General features: G+C 43.1%; 1 protein-coding gene across 2 annotated transcripts; it reads left to right on the top strand.

The window, feature by feature from the left end:
* The first annotated feature begins 400 nt into the window (after nt 1–400).
* On the top strand, nt 401–14,839 carry LOC144693491 (uncharacterized). 2 transcript variants are annotated; one of them, XM_078563341.1, is made up of 3 exons: nt 401–460; nt 1,616–2,002; nt 14,689–14,839. In XM_078563341.1, exons 1-3 carry the CDS (start codon nt 416–418, stop codon nt 14,770–14,772), a joined length of 516 nt encoding a protein of 171 aa, XP_078419467.1. In that variant the 5' UTR covers nt 401–415; the 3' UTR covers nt 14,773–14,839. The 2 variants fall into 2 exon arrangements, with proteins under 2 accessions (XP_078419467.1, XP_078419468.1); XM_078563342.1 differs by lacking the exon at nt 14,689–14,839 and adding an exon at nt 3,417–3,526.
* The last annotated feature ends 601 nt before the right edge of the window (nt 14,840–15,440 follow it).

Genomic DNA, 15,440 nt, shown 5'->3' with positions numbered 1-15,440 from the left:
TAATATTCCATATCACAAAAACAACAAACAGATTATTTCACGATCTCAATCATGGAATTTGATTTTTTAAATTCCATTATTATTCATTATGATTGCATTTTGCCTCCGGGGATTTTGTAATTTCTCTGGGCTGCACAACCCGGCCAACCAGATGTACCAACTCCCTCCTCCCACCAACCCCCACCCCACAGATTGCAGCACCTGCCCCCGCCAGCACCCAGCCATTCCACAGGTACTGCAGCAGTTTTCTCCCCTCACACCCACCCCAGAGCGATTTACTTCCACCCCAACACTCCGGAGCAATTTTCTTCCTCCTCACCCCCTCCCAGAGTGATTTTCCTCCTCCCCACCCACCATGCCGCAGGTAAGCAGTCAGAAGAGGAAGTGACAGTGCATTGCCGGGTGCAGCTTTTCAATGGTCGAGGAACCAACGTGGGACCAGCAACAGTGGCAGAAACAGGTAACTGTTGGGATTGGGGAACTCAGGGGGCAGAGTGAGGAAAGAATCTGACTTCATCAAGGGAGGGAGGAGTCCAACTCCGTCGGTGGGGGGAAAGAATCAGACTCTGACTCTGCCCCCAACTCCATAGTAGGGGTGGTGGGGGGTGTTGCTGGTTCGGTGGTGATTGGGGTGTGGTCCGTAGTTCAGTAGCGAGTAGGCCTGAGAGGGAGGAGGGAGGAGTGGGAGGGTTTGGGTTATATGCCCAGACTTGGGGGAGGGGGAGGGATTTGGTTGTCGGCCCGACACTGGGGGCGAGGTTGGGTGTTTGCCCAAGACTGGGGATCATGGGTCAGTGTAGGCACAAGAATGGTGGAGCTCAGATTTTATGGCCCATAACAAAACAGCCATTTGCTTCCCATTGCCACAAATTCTGTTTCCTTTGACAAAAGGTGGAGAGAGTGTTTATTGCTCAAATGAGGAATTAACATATGACCAAACGAAATAGGAGCAGAAGTAGGCCATTCGGCCCCTTGAGCCTGCTCCACCAATAAAATCATGGCTGATCTGTTTGTGTTTTGAATTCCACATTCCCATCTACCCCCAATAACCTTTGATTCCCTTGCCTAACAAGAAACTATCTACCTCTGCCTTAAAAATATTCAATGACCTGCCTCCACCGGCTTCAGAGGCAGAGTTCCAAAGTCACACAACACTCTGAGAGAAGAAGTTTCTCCTCATATCTGTCCTAAAAGGGCGACCCCTAATTTTAAAACAGTGCCACCTAGTTCTGGACTCACCCACACGAGGAAACATCCTTTCTATGTCCCCCATGGCAATACCGTTAAGGATTTTATATACTTTAATGAAGTCACCCCTCACTCTTCTAAACTTCAATGGAAACAAGCCCAGTCTGACTAACCTTTCCTCATAAGACAATCTGCTCATTCCAGGTATCAATCTAGTAAACCTCCTCTGAACCGCCTCCAATGCATTTACATCCTTAAATAAGAAGACCAAAATTGCGCACAATATTCGAAATGTGGGGCGGAATCATCCCAGATTTGCACTGTGTGTGGGAGCAGGCGGGTAAAATGATGTTTTACCTGTTGGCCACGATGGCGGGTTTTCACGTAGCATCGTCCCAAACCTTCCACATTGTTTATGCATTCCCAGGAAACTCGCCATTTCCATGGCGGGCAGGCTCTCATTCAGCTGCAGTGCCATCACCCCGTCGCTTCATCACTATTGGCACCACATTTAAAGTCCAGCCGCATGCACACATCTCAGTGCTTCCAGACTGCGACTGCTGCAGGGAAGCTGTCCACGAAAGGCAAGGAGACTGCAGCCCCCAGGTTTAGTGACACGTTACTGGAGTGCCTCTTGGATGTCGTGGAGGCCCGCCAGGATGTCCTCTATCCCAGCTCTGGCCACAGGATGGGCAGCGGCATGACCAACCAGGCTTGGGAGGCAGTGCCAGCAGTGGTCAGTGCAAACGCCGTTCAAAAGAAGATAGCCACCCAGTGTCGTAAGAGGGTGAATGATCTCTTCCATTCCGCCAGGGTAAGTCACTTTTCTCTTAACTCACACAATCACAAACCCATCACACATCCAGAGGGATCTCACTCACTGCCAGTTCAAGGAACATCACAATTCACTTTCTCACACTCACCGTCATTGTCCTCATCCCATCCATGGGACCATTCACCACCCACACATGGCAGGTATACTTATCATCTGGCCTGGCAGGCATACTCTCTCCATCTCTATTCATGCAGGACAAACTGGCACACAGGAAGAGAGGTTGGAGATGGGCCAGTAATTTGCAAGGGCTGTATTAATAGTCTCTGATTACACTTAGCCAGGCATTCTGCCATACTCTGATGGAAAATCATGGGGCTGCTGTGGAATCCTTGTGGAAGATAGGTTAATGTATATTGTTGCCCCTTAAAGGTAAAGGGAAACTTATACTGATCGTCTGAAAACAAGAGAACCAACCAAAACCTGTTTGAGATATCCAAGGTAGTGAATACTGTCACAGATCTGGGAATGTTGCATTTAAATTTACCATTGCAGTCACAGTAAGAGGACAGGCTGGGATGTTTTAATTTAATACCCATTCCTCAATAATCATTCACCAGGAGCTGTCCAGCTTTTTTACTGGTTAAATGAATGAATTCACATATGTGGCCAGAGGCTTGTCAAGTGAAGTTACTAAATATCTTCCTGTTTCTTTAGGAAAATTATATTCCAATTGTGTTCGGACATGGGATCTCTGCCTATCCTAACCTCCATCCCAGTTACCCTTCCACAATCATGTTCGTGAGCAGAGAACGCTTCCCTATGTTTTTCCACTACTGAATGATATCTTTTTGGGATTCTGGCTTCAGCATTTCCAAGTCATAGGGTACTAAGGGAACTACTGACCATGCTTCACCATGTCACTGGGGAATGATCAATACCTTGTCTGTTTTTTCCATGCCTCCCCACAGACAATTATTGTGCATTTCCAATGTTGTGTGTTGCACTGAGATAAGATTAACATATGGACTCACAGCTGGCAGCCATTATTGAACAATTTTCCCAATAGGGAGGGCAGCAGGGAGGGCAATATAACAAAATGCTCAGATCTTGCAATATACTACATTCCCCATTTGAAAAAATATTTATATTTTAAAATGTAAAATGGTACATGTACATAATTTCCCTGATACAATATGACTAGAGCAATATGAAAAATACTGAAATTTAACAAGCTAGGTTGCATATTTGTTTTTACTCTAATCACAACTGAAACATATGTGACTGATAATGTCAGACTAATTTACATGTCAGAAAATTGTATTTCCTTAACACAAATATGTGTTTAACAAAAATATCATCAATTGACAAGAAACAGTGAAAAAAATAACATATTTCTTCTGCCTTTCTACACACTTTCAATTAACCTATCTGGCTTCTTTCTCTTTTTGTCTAGGTATCTTCTTCCAGTTCCATCAGTTCCACTCTGCTTTCTCAACATCTCTGACTGTGTCAAACCTGAACTTTGACTCTGATTAGGATTAATAAATCAATGTCACAATGCCAACCAACAAGTGAAGGCGTGACTCATTTTACTTTACTGGTAAACTTTCAGTTTCTTTTTGACTTTCACTTTCTTTCTGACTTTCACTTAGGGCTGAAGAGGTATTTTGGACTATAGGAGGTTTCTTATGCTCTCCCCTTGTCAGATTTCTTCTTTCAAGCAAATGATCTACATGACATTAACAGAATCTCTCTCCAAACTTCACTAGACATTTGAATGCACCATGTCCTTAATATAACTCCAATCACACACTTACCCTTATCAGCTCAGTAGTTTTTCACCATGACCTTATGACCAGCACTGAATCCTCAAGTTTCATGCAACATATAGCATGACTCATTTTCATTTGTCTTGCTTGTCTCTTAATTTGCTACTGATGTCAGGTTTAAGCAACCAAAACCTTGTCCTAGGATGGTGCTTAAACAATCATTTGTATTGTAGACTGTGTAGACTATTCTGTAAGAGATGAGAAAATTGTCTAGGCTATGACTAAGTGAAACATGGAGATTACTGCCTAGTTTGTCACCAAGCAAATACTTCTGCAAAGAAGTATTCTATCAGTAGCACCATTTGATGCTGGGTGATATGGTGTTATTAGAGTAAGTTTGATTCCATTCTTACTCAGAAATATTTCAAACCCTTCTGACATGGACTATTATCTGACACCAACACGTCTGCCAACCCATAAATTGCAAATCAACTTCTCAAAACCTCAGTAGTTTTGTCACATGTAGTACTGGGCACAGACTCAACATTTATCCACTTGCTATTGCTATTGACCAAAACAAAGCACCACTTCAAAAAGATCAAAACATTAATGTACTTGTTCCCATGGTTCGCTTGTGCTTAACCATATTCTTTCTAATCTTGCCGTCTCTTTGCTTTTAACTGCGCCAAAGGCATTGGTCTAGCCTTGCAAAATGTGAGCTGTGCATTGTCCTTTTTCTTGATTTGGGCCTTGTGATGACTAATTTTATCATTTGGTCCTCTTTGCTCCTTTCTTAACACTTTCTCAATGTCAGACATACTCTTACTGATCCCTACTGTAAATAACTCAGGCCAGTTTAGCCATATTTTCATAAGCCAATTTCTTCCCATCACGGAGACTTTGTTCCCTCCTCCTAATGGCAAGTAATAGGGTGCACTATCATATTCCACTCAACACTAACTTCACCTGACACGGGAATACTATTAATGGAATAACTAGTTAGATTCAGCCCAGTTTGCATAAGGGAAGGTAATTTCGGGAATCCTTGATTTTTCCTTCCAAGATAACAGATACAGCTGCATCTGTATCAATGATGAGTAAATAGTGAATCTCTGACTTTCACCCCTTGTTAGGCCAGACCCCTAAGTTGTTAATACAATCTGGTTCGAGATCAATAGCTTTTTGTTTAAAGAAGACAAAGTTTGAGATTTAAGACACCTGCCCAGTGAATAAAGCCACCAGATTCCATGGGTTTTGAACAAACAAATATAAACTTTACTATACAAGGTCAGAAAGATAAAACAATTTACATTATCTATCTTAAACTCTAACAAGCAGGGTTAATATGAGGTACATGTGAATTAACAAGCAAACTGTGATCAAACACACTGCACTGCACAATAAATGACAGTTACAACCAAAATAGATTCCACGGATTTCTCAACAACCCATCCAGACCTCAATAACACTGTGAATCAAACAATCTTACTGAAACTTCATCTCTCTCATGAGGGATTCCAATCTTCACCTTTGAAGATCTCGCCTTGGAATTCTCTTCTAAAGTTGATCCAACTCGGATGGCTTCAACAGCAGCCCACCTCACTGGGTTTCAATTTTGTCCTCTGAGATTCTGTTCCCCTGCATTTCTGAGTATTCACTCAAGCATCAACTCAAGCCAAGCAGAACACTACTGCTCCAAAGAGATACCTTTGCCCCAATTGCCCGTGGCACAGAGTCACCAAACTTCGGCTGTCTTCTTGGATCTTCAGGCCTTCTTCTGAGCCCTCTTTGATTACCAGGGCTTCTCTGAAGCCCACTTCACTTAAAGTCTGCTTCCCGCAGCCCTTTCTTTATTTGGAGCCTGTTTCTCTGCTCCTTTCTTTTTTTCTTAACTTAACTAGGACCTGTTTCTGTCCACTGTCTTTGTCCCTTACCAGGGGCTTCCTTTTGGGACCTCTCCCTGTCCCCTCTCCCTCGTCTCCTGCCTGGGACACTTGCTGGCTATGGCACGCTGCACCCAGTCACCTGACCCAGGCTTTCGTGCTGTTATTCTAGGCACAAGCGCACTGGGCCCCAAAGAACATAAAAGTGCCAATCTGCGCATGTGCAGCCCGCTCCCTGCGGTCTGCGCATGTGCAGAAGTTCCAAAGCCCATCAGGCATTGAAGTTCACAATCTCCAAGCTTAACAAGGCAAGTATAGTTTTTATAACACTCAACTGTGGGTCCTGCAATTTTATCTTCAGCTTTATTAGTCTTATCTTCTATGTAATGTTTTTCTTGCTCTCCGACTGAGTAAAACTCTTGATCTTCCTGCTCGATAGCATTAACTTCTGTTTCCCCATCTATCATATATGTATTCGAGGATTTCCAAACTCCTGAACTAGCTTTAGATCTAACGTGACCTCGACCTGATGCATGGCTGGAACCTGGAGCTTTATCATGACTTGAAGCATTTCCCATACTCCTGCATGCCATCTGGATAAGACTGACTTTCCCACAGGCATAGTACTATGACTGGAAATGGGGGCATTTAAATGATTGGTGGCTACCATTGTAACATCTAACATTCTGACTCTGAGACTGTGAAATTTGTTGACTGCATCTCACTGAAATTCAGTGGACCTCCCCTGCCAGCTCAGGAAAAGAACTCTTTTGGAATTTGCAACTATCTTTTTCTCCCATTTCCATGGCTGTGACCTCATCGCAGGCTTCCTTTCATGTCAGCTTAATGCCTTTGCTCAAAAGTTGGCCTGGATTTTATTGTTCTTTAGGCCACCTAGAAAACATGTCTCTAAGGTCGATTTCTAAGTTCACACCATACTACAGTGACAAGAGAATTTCTTTGATTTGAAAAGATAATCTGCAGCAGTCTCACTTGCTTCCTTTCACAGAATGCAACTTTTAGTGCAATTTTGTTAGTCATGCCATAGCATGAATCCAGAATCTCATTGATTTCAGAATAGCCCATAATATTGGTGTCTCATGGACAACGCTGTTTAAAAACCACATTTGGCCCCATCATAGTGAAACATTTACTTTATCCTCATCTTCCATTTTATTTACTTTCAACCAATGTATAACCTTTGTTTGTAATTACACTGATCTTCTTTGTTTAGGGTTGAATCATCCCTTTATCCCAATCATCAGTGCCATTTATTTTGAATTACTATTCTTCCTGCCAACGTGGACAAGTTCACATTTTCCCACTCGATCCACCAATTTTTTGCCCACTCACTTAACCTATCTATATCCCTTTGTAGAATTCTTTGGGTGGGATTTTCCAGCTCTGCCGTGATGGGGCCTGCCAAGTGGGATATGGCAGCCCAGCCAAAAGTCCCTTGACTTTCGGTGGGATCGGGTGATCCAGGCAACAGGCAGGTTTGGAAAATCCCACCCTTTACCTCCTCTTTGGCAACTTACTTCCCCATCTACCTTGGTGTCATTGGCAAATTTAGCTGCCATTTATTTGGTCCCTTCATATAAGCCATTGATATAAATTCTAAGCAGTTGAGGCCTCAGCACTGTGGCACTCCACTAGTTATAGCTTGCCAACCCAAAAAACCCATTTATCCCTATTTTCTGCTTCTTGTAAGCTAACTAATTCTTTATCCATGCTAATGTTACTCCCTACACCATGATCTCTTATTTTGTATAGTGAACTTTGATGTGGCACCTTATCAAATGTCTTTTGGAAATCCAAGTACACCACACCTACAGGTTCCCCTTTATCCTCATTGTTTATTATTTCCTTAAAGAACTCTAATAAATTAGTTAAACACAAGTTCCCTTTCACACAAACATGTTGAGTTTGCCTGATCCCATTATGATTTTCTAAGTATCCTGTTATAACCTCCTTAATAATGGATTCTATCATTTTCCCACTAGCAGATGTTATGCTAACTGACCTATAGTTTCCTACTTTCTGTCTCCCAACTTTCCTGAGTAAAGGTGAAACATTTGCTATTTTCCAATCCACTGAGACCCTTCCAGGATCTAAGGAATTTTGGAAGATTATAAAGAATATCCGAGATTCTCCAGTCTCGCCAGCAATGGTCATCATCGCAGGCCAGACTGGAAAATTTGGAGAGTGGCCTCCCGCCCAATGATTCTACCATCTCTGCAGCCACTTATTTTAAGATCCTAGGTTGCAGACCATCAGGTCCTGGTGACTTGTCAGCCCTTAGGTCCAATAATTTTCCCAGTACCTTCTCCCTGAGTGATTGTTTTAAGATCATCCTTCCCTTTCACTTTTTGATTTTCAAGCATCTTTGGGAAGTTTTCTAAGTCTTCTACAGTGAAGACAGGCACAAAATGCCTGTTCAACGCTTCCACCATTTCCTTGTTTTCCATTATTAATTCCCCAGGCTCACTCTCTAGAGGACCAATACTCGTTTTAGTTACTCTTTTCCTTTTTAAATGCTTGTAGAAACTCTTTTATATTACTATATTTTATACTTATATTATATTTATAATACTTATATTTATACTTATACTTATATTTACTATACTTATATTTTATATTGTAGAAATTTGATACTATCCTTAACATACTTTTTTAGCCATGAATTATACATCCTTCTAAAGAGTCTTTCTTTCTCACTGGGGTAAATCTTTGTGGAGAGTTATTATAAATCTCCTTAAAAGTCTGCCATTGCATCACCACTGTCTTACCTGTTAACCTAGTTTTCCAGTTCACTTTAGAGAATTCTGCCTTCATGCCCTTATAATTATCTTTATTTAGGTTTAAAACACAAGTCTTAGACATGCACTTCTTACCCTCAAGCTGAATGTGAAATTCTATAATGCAATGATTACTTTCGCCTCGAGGCTCCTTTACCATGAGGTTATTGATTAATCCAGTCTCATTGCTCATTACCAGGTCTAGAATAGCCTGCTTCCTGTTTGGCGCTAGAATGTGCTACTCTAAGACTTTGCCCCAAATGTACTCTATGAATTCACTTTCCAGGCTACATTTGCCAATCTACATGTAGATTAAAGTCACTCGTGTTTATTGCAGTATCTTTCTTACAAGCCCCATTTATTTCTTCCTGTATTTTCTGCCCTACAGTGTAACTACTTTTAGGGGGGCTATAAACTACTCCCTCAAGTCACCTTTTATTCTTCCTATTGCTTATCTCTACCCAAACTGATTCTACATCTTGTTCTTTCAAGCTAAGTTCATCTCTCACTTCTGTACTAATGTCATCCTTAAATAACAGAGCTACCCCACTATCTTTCCTAGTTTATTTTCTTTCTGAAACATCAAATGCCCTTCAATATTAAAGCCCCAGCCTTGGTCACCTTGCAACTATTTCTCTGTAACAACTTGCAGTGAGATGGGGAGCATCTAGTGGCCGTGGTCCATGTAGGTATCAACGACGTAGGTGGAACTAGGAAAGCGGTTTTGCTGCGGGAGCATGAGAGGCTAGGATCTAAATTAAAAAGCAGACTATCAAAGATAATAATCTCTGGATTAATACCTGAGCTACGAGCAAAGTTATGTAGGCTAAATCAGATTAGGGAGTTAAATCTGTGGCTCAAAGATTGTTGTGGGAGAAACGGGTTTTGATTCATGTGTCAATGGCACCAGTATTGGGGAAAGTGGGAGCTGTACCGTTGTGATGGTCTTGACCTGAATTGTGATGAGATGCGTGTTCTGGTGAGTCATATAACTACGGCAGTAGAGAAGATTTAAACTAAATAGCGGAGGCATTATTTATGGGATGTTATTTGTATCCTCTACAGTGAAGACAGACACAAAATATCTCTTCAGTTAATCCACCATTTCCCTATTTTCCATTATTAATTCCCTCGCTCTCTAGTCAAACAACACTCACTTTACTTGCTCTTCCTTTTTAAATACATTTGGGAAGATGTGATAAATTACATAGCGAGGTCCAGGCAAAAGAGCAAGGTACGGATAAGGGAAGTGATGATCAGAGTGTGGCAGGAAGGGGCAGAGAGTGCAAACCATCAGATAAGGCTAGAGGTTACAAAAATAGTAAAAAGACAGAACTAAAGGCTTTATATCTGAATGCACATAGCATTCCTAACAAAACAGATGAATTGACAGCACAAATAGAAATAAATATGTATGATTTGATAGCCATTACAAAGACATGGCTGCAGTATGACAAAGACTGGGATCTGAATATTCTGGGGTACATGACATTTAGGAAGGGCAGGAAGCTAGGGAAAGGTAGAGGGGTAGCTCTCTTAATCAACAAAGGCATTGGTACAATAGAGAGAGAGATGATTTTAGCTCTGGAAATCAAAATGTAGAATCAGTTTTGGTAGAGATGAGAAATAGTACAGGTAAGAAGTAACTTGTGGGAGTGATTTATAGGCCCCCTGTAACCACACTGTAGGACGGAATGTACAGGAAGAAATAATGTGGGTTTGTGAGAGAGGCACAGTGATAATCATGGGTGATTTTAATCTATATATAGATTGGGCAAATCAAGTTGGAAAAGGTAGCCTGGATGATGAGTTCATAGAGTGTTTTCTAGACAGTTTCTTAGATCAGCATGTTCCAGAGCCACCCAGAGAGCAGGCTATACTAGAGCTGGTAATTTGCAATGAGACGGGATTAATGACCTCATGGTGAAGGCGCCCCTAGGTAGCAGTGATCAGAATATGATTGAATTTCACATTCAGTTTTAGGGAAAGAGGAGGGGATCTAAGATTAGTGTTTTAAACTTAAATAAAGGCAATTATGAGGGTATGAAGACAGAGCTGGCTAATATGAACTGGGAAATTAGTAAAGTGATAGATCAGTAGAGATGCAGTGGTAGATATTTAAGGAGATATTTCAGAATACTCAGGAAACGTAAATTCCAGCGAGAATGAAAGACGAACAGAAGGATGTACCATCCGTGGCTAACTAAAGAAGTGAAAGATAGTACCAAATTGAAAGAAAAAGTATATTAATCAGCAAGGATTAGTGGCAGGTCAGATGATTGGACAGAATATAAAAAACAGTAAGGAACGACTAAGATTAATTAAAGAGGGAGAAATTAGAGTAGGAGGGAAAGCTAGGTAGAATTATAAAAACAGATATTAAGAGTCTCCAAAGGTATTTAAAAAGGAAGAACAAGTAAAGTGAGTGTTGTTCCACTAGAGTGCGAGTCTGGGGAATTAATAATGGAAAATAAGAAAATAGTGGATTAACTGAACAGATATTTTGTGTCTGTCTTCACTGTAGAAGACACAAATAACATCCCAGAAATAAGTCTGAATCAGGAGGTGAAAGGGAGGGAGGAACTTAAAAGAATTGCAATGACCAGGGAAAGGGCACTGAGGAAGGGTACTCCTCCGGAGGTCCCCAACATCACAGATGCCAGTCTTCAGCCAATTCAATTCACTCCATGTGATATCAAGAAATGGCTGAAGACACTAGATACTGCAAAAGCTGTGGGCCAGGACAATATTCTGCCAATAGTACTGAAGACTTGTGCTCCAGAACTTGCCACACCCTTAGGCAGGCTGTTCCAGTACAGCTACAACACTGGCATTTACCCAGGAATGTGGAAAAATGTCCAGGCATGTCCTGTACATAAAAAGCAGGACAAATCCAATCCGGCCAATTACCACTTCATCAGTATACTCTTGATCATCAATAAAATGATGGAGGGGGTCATCAACAGTGCTTTGAAGTGGCATTTGCTTAGCAATAACCTGCTCACTGACGCTCAGTTTGGGTTCTGCCAAGGTGACTCAGCTCCTGACCTCATTGTAGCCTTGGTTCAAACATGGACAAGCGAGCTGAACTCCAGAGGTGAGGTGAGAGTGACTGCCCTTAACATCAAGGCAGCATTTGACTGAGTGTGGCATCAGTGAGTCCTGGAAAAACTGGAGTCAAAGAGAATCGGGGGAAACTCTCCACCGATTGGAGTCATACCTAGCACAAAGGAAGATGGTTGTGGTTGTTGGAGGTCAATCATTGCAGTTCCAGGATATCACTGCAGGAGTTCCTCAGGGTAGAGTCCTCGGCCCAACCATCTTCAGCTGCTTCGTCAATGACTTTCCTTCCATCATGAGGTCAGAAGTGGGGATGTTCGCTGATGATTGCACAATGTTCAGCACCGTTCGTGACTCCTCAGATACTGAGGCAGACTATGTCCAAATGCAGCAAGCCCTGGACAATATCCAGGCTTGGGCTGACAAGTGGCAAGTAACATTCGCGCCACACAGGTGTCAGGCAATGACTATCCCCAACAAAAGAGAATCTAATTCTCGCCCCTTGACATTGAACAGCATTACCATTGCTGAATCCCCCACCATCAATATCCTGGGGATTACCATTGGCCAGCAACTGAACTGGACCAGCCACATAAATACTGTGGCTACAAGAGCCATTCAGAGGCTCGGAATCCGGCGACGAGGAACTCACCCCCTGACTCACAAAAGCCTGTCTACCATCTACAAGGCACAAGTCAAGAGTGTGATGGAATACTCCCCACTTGCCTGGATGAGTGCAGCTCCAACAACACTCAAGAGGCTTGACAATACCCAGGACAAAACAGCCCATTTGACTGGCACCCCATCCACAAACATTCACTCCCTTCACCACCGACACACTATGACAGCAGTGTGTATCATCTGCAAGATGCACTGCAGGAACCCACTAAGGCTCCTTAGATGCCACCTTCCAAACCCATGACCACTACCATCTTGAAGGACAAAGGTAGCAAATAGATAGGAACACCACCACCTGGAAGTTTCCCTCCAAGCCACTCACCATCCTGACTTTGAACTATATCGCTGTTCCTTCACTGTCGCTGGGTCAAAACCTTGGAACTCCCCCCAAACAGTACTGTGGGTGTGACTACACCACATGGACTGCATCAGTCCCAGAAGGCAGCTCACCACCACCTTCTCCAGGGTAATTAGGGATGGGCAGCGATGCCCGCATCCCGTGAATGAATTTTTAAAAATTATTAGAACTAAAAGATGACAAGTTCCCAGGTCCTGATGGACTTCGTCTCATGGTCTTAAAAGAATTGGCTGCTGAGATAATAGATACATTGGTTTTAATTTACCAAAATTCCTTAGATTCTGGAACGGTCCCATCAGATTGCAAAATAGTGAATGTGACTTCTCCATTCAAGAAAGGTGGGAGACAGAAAGCAGGAAACTACAGGCCAGTTAGCTTAGCCTCTGTCATAGGAACATTGCTGGAACCTATTATGAAGGAGGTTATAGCAGGGCACTTAAAAAATCTCAATGCAATCAGGCAGGTCAACATGGTTTTGTGAAAGGGAAATGGAATGTTGTTGTTTATTGCAAGGGGAATGGAATATAAAAGTAGGGTTGTTTTGCCACAGTTGTACAGGGTGTTGGTGAGACCACATCTGGAACACTGGGTACAATTTTTGTTTCCTGATTTAAGAAAGGACATAATTGCGTTAGAAACAGTTCAGAGAAGTTCACTTGACTGACACCTGGCAAGGGAGTGATCTTATGAGGAAAGGTTGGACAGTCTGGACTTGTACCCCTTGGAGCTTACAAGAATGAGAGGTGATCTTATCAAAGCATATAAGATACTGAGGGGACTTGACAGAGAGGTTGGTTCCCCTTGTGGCAGAGACTAAAACTAGGGGACACAGTTTAAAAATAAGGGGTCTCCCATTTAAGATGGAGATGAGGAGAATTTTTTTCTCTCAGAGGGTGATTAGTCTTTGGAACTCTTACCCAGAAAGCAATGGAGGCATGGTCAATGGATATTTTAAGGCAGAGGTGGATAGGTTCTTGACTAACAAGGGAGTCAAAGATTATCGGGGATAGGTGGAATGTGGAGTTGAGGCCCCAGTCAGATCAGCTATGATCTTATTGAATGGTGGAGCAGGCTCAAGGGGCCTAACGGCCTACTTCTGCTCCTATTTCTTATGTTCATATGTTCTATCTGGTCATACACATTTATTTCTATCTGTGCTAACAATTTGTCCATTTTGTTATGAATGTGCACATTCAGATATAGAGCCTTTACCTCTGGGCAGAATCAGCCCAGATTTGCGCTAAGTGCAGTAGCAGGCAGGAAGAAGGATGCTTTACCCACTGGCCACAATGATGGCTTTTCATGCACTGTCATCCCAATCCCCCCTCATTAATCATGCATTCCCGTGAAACATGCCGGGCTGCTGGACTCTCATTTGCGCATACCACCATCACATCAGGCCTTCATTAAACTGGGCACCATATTTAATGGTCACCCCTGCAAAGAGCTAGCACTCTTCAAGGGATAGGAAGCTGTTGCAAAGTATGGCTGCCAAAGTGCCTATTAGATGCAGTGGAGGCCCGCAATGATGTCCTCTATCCCACTCTGGGTGAAGGCCAGAAAAACAAAGTGACAAATCCAGCATGGGAGGTGGTGGCAGTAGTGGTCAGCGCCAACGGCCTGCAAAAGAGGGCAGCCACCCAGCGTCAAAAAAGGATGAATGATTTCCTCCATTCCGCCAGCGTAAGTCACTCTTCTCATCACTCTCAACTCACACACTTACAAACCCATCACACATCTACAGGGGTCACACTCACTGCCAGTTCAAGGGACATCACCATTCACTCTCACACACACCTGCATTGTCCTCATCCCATCCATGGTACCACTCACCACCCACACATGCCAGGCATACTTATCATCTGGCTTGGCAGGAGTCCTGTTTACATGCTCACCATCCGCATTCATGCAGAGTAAGCTGGTACACAACAAGGGGGAGAAGTCGCAGACTGGTGGAGGAATGCCTGAAATCAAGGTCCTCATGGACTTTGAAAATACAGTCATCCAGCTAGCTGGCTGTCGCAGATCTGTATCATTCCTGTGCTGACGGTGAGGTCAGTGGTGCTCAACCAAATGAGGATCCAGCAATAAAACTTCCATTAGACAACCATCCTGTGAGTGATGTGTATTTTTTCACAGACCACTGCTATGCACTAATTATCTCTCCTTGATTTTGCAGGCACATCTGGGAAACAGCCAAGGGAGTCCACAAGCCAAGTTCTCGACTCAAGCCCTGAAGACATCTCAGAAGAGGAATCACTGAAACCCTCATTGAAGGCCCATCACAGTGCTCACCCACACCCTCATCTGTGCAGTGGCACACACTTCGGTGGGACCTAGCTTTAGACTAGCCTCGGGATTACAATCTGGTGAGCACATTGCGCTGTCTGATCCATAGCAGGCGGCAGCAGGGACTTTCCAGGTTTCCAGCACCTGGAGGACTACTGGAGACCAGGAATCTGCTGAGGCCAAGTCATATGATGAGCCTCTGGACTTGATCATACCTCAGTTGCTGGAGCTGCAAAGGCAAGCTTGGGAACTCCTCAGATTGTAAGGCACAATGGAGGAGTTTGCCCGCTTTCAGTCTGAGGCGATAGCAGCAGCATACCAATGCACCAAAGTCAACATTGGCAGAGTGCTGGCTGCCATGGAGACCTTGGTCCTTTTTATTATTCATTCACGGGTGTCGGCATCACTGGCTAGGTCAGCATTTATTTCCCATCCCTAATTGCCCATGTTCAAAGGCCATTTAAGAGTCAACCATATTGCTGTTGGTCTGGAGTCACATGTAGGTCAGACCAGGTAAGGACGGCAGATTTCCTTCCTTAAAGGACATTAGTGAACCAGATGGGTTTTTACAACAATTGATAATAGTTTCATGGTCATCATTAATTCCAGATTTATTGAGTTCAAATTCCACCATCTGCCAAG

This window comes from Cetorhinus maximus, chromosome 18 (genome assembly GCF_964194155.1).
Source record: "Cetorhinus maximus chromosome 18, sCetMax3.hap1.1, whole genome shotgun sequence".
NCBI lineage: Eukaryota > Metazoa > Chordata > Chondrichthyes > Lamniformes > Cetorhinidae > Cetorhinus > Cetorhinus maximus.
This window is presented reverse-complemented; position numbering and strand designations above follow the sequence as displayed.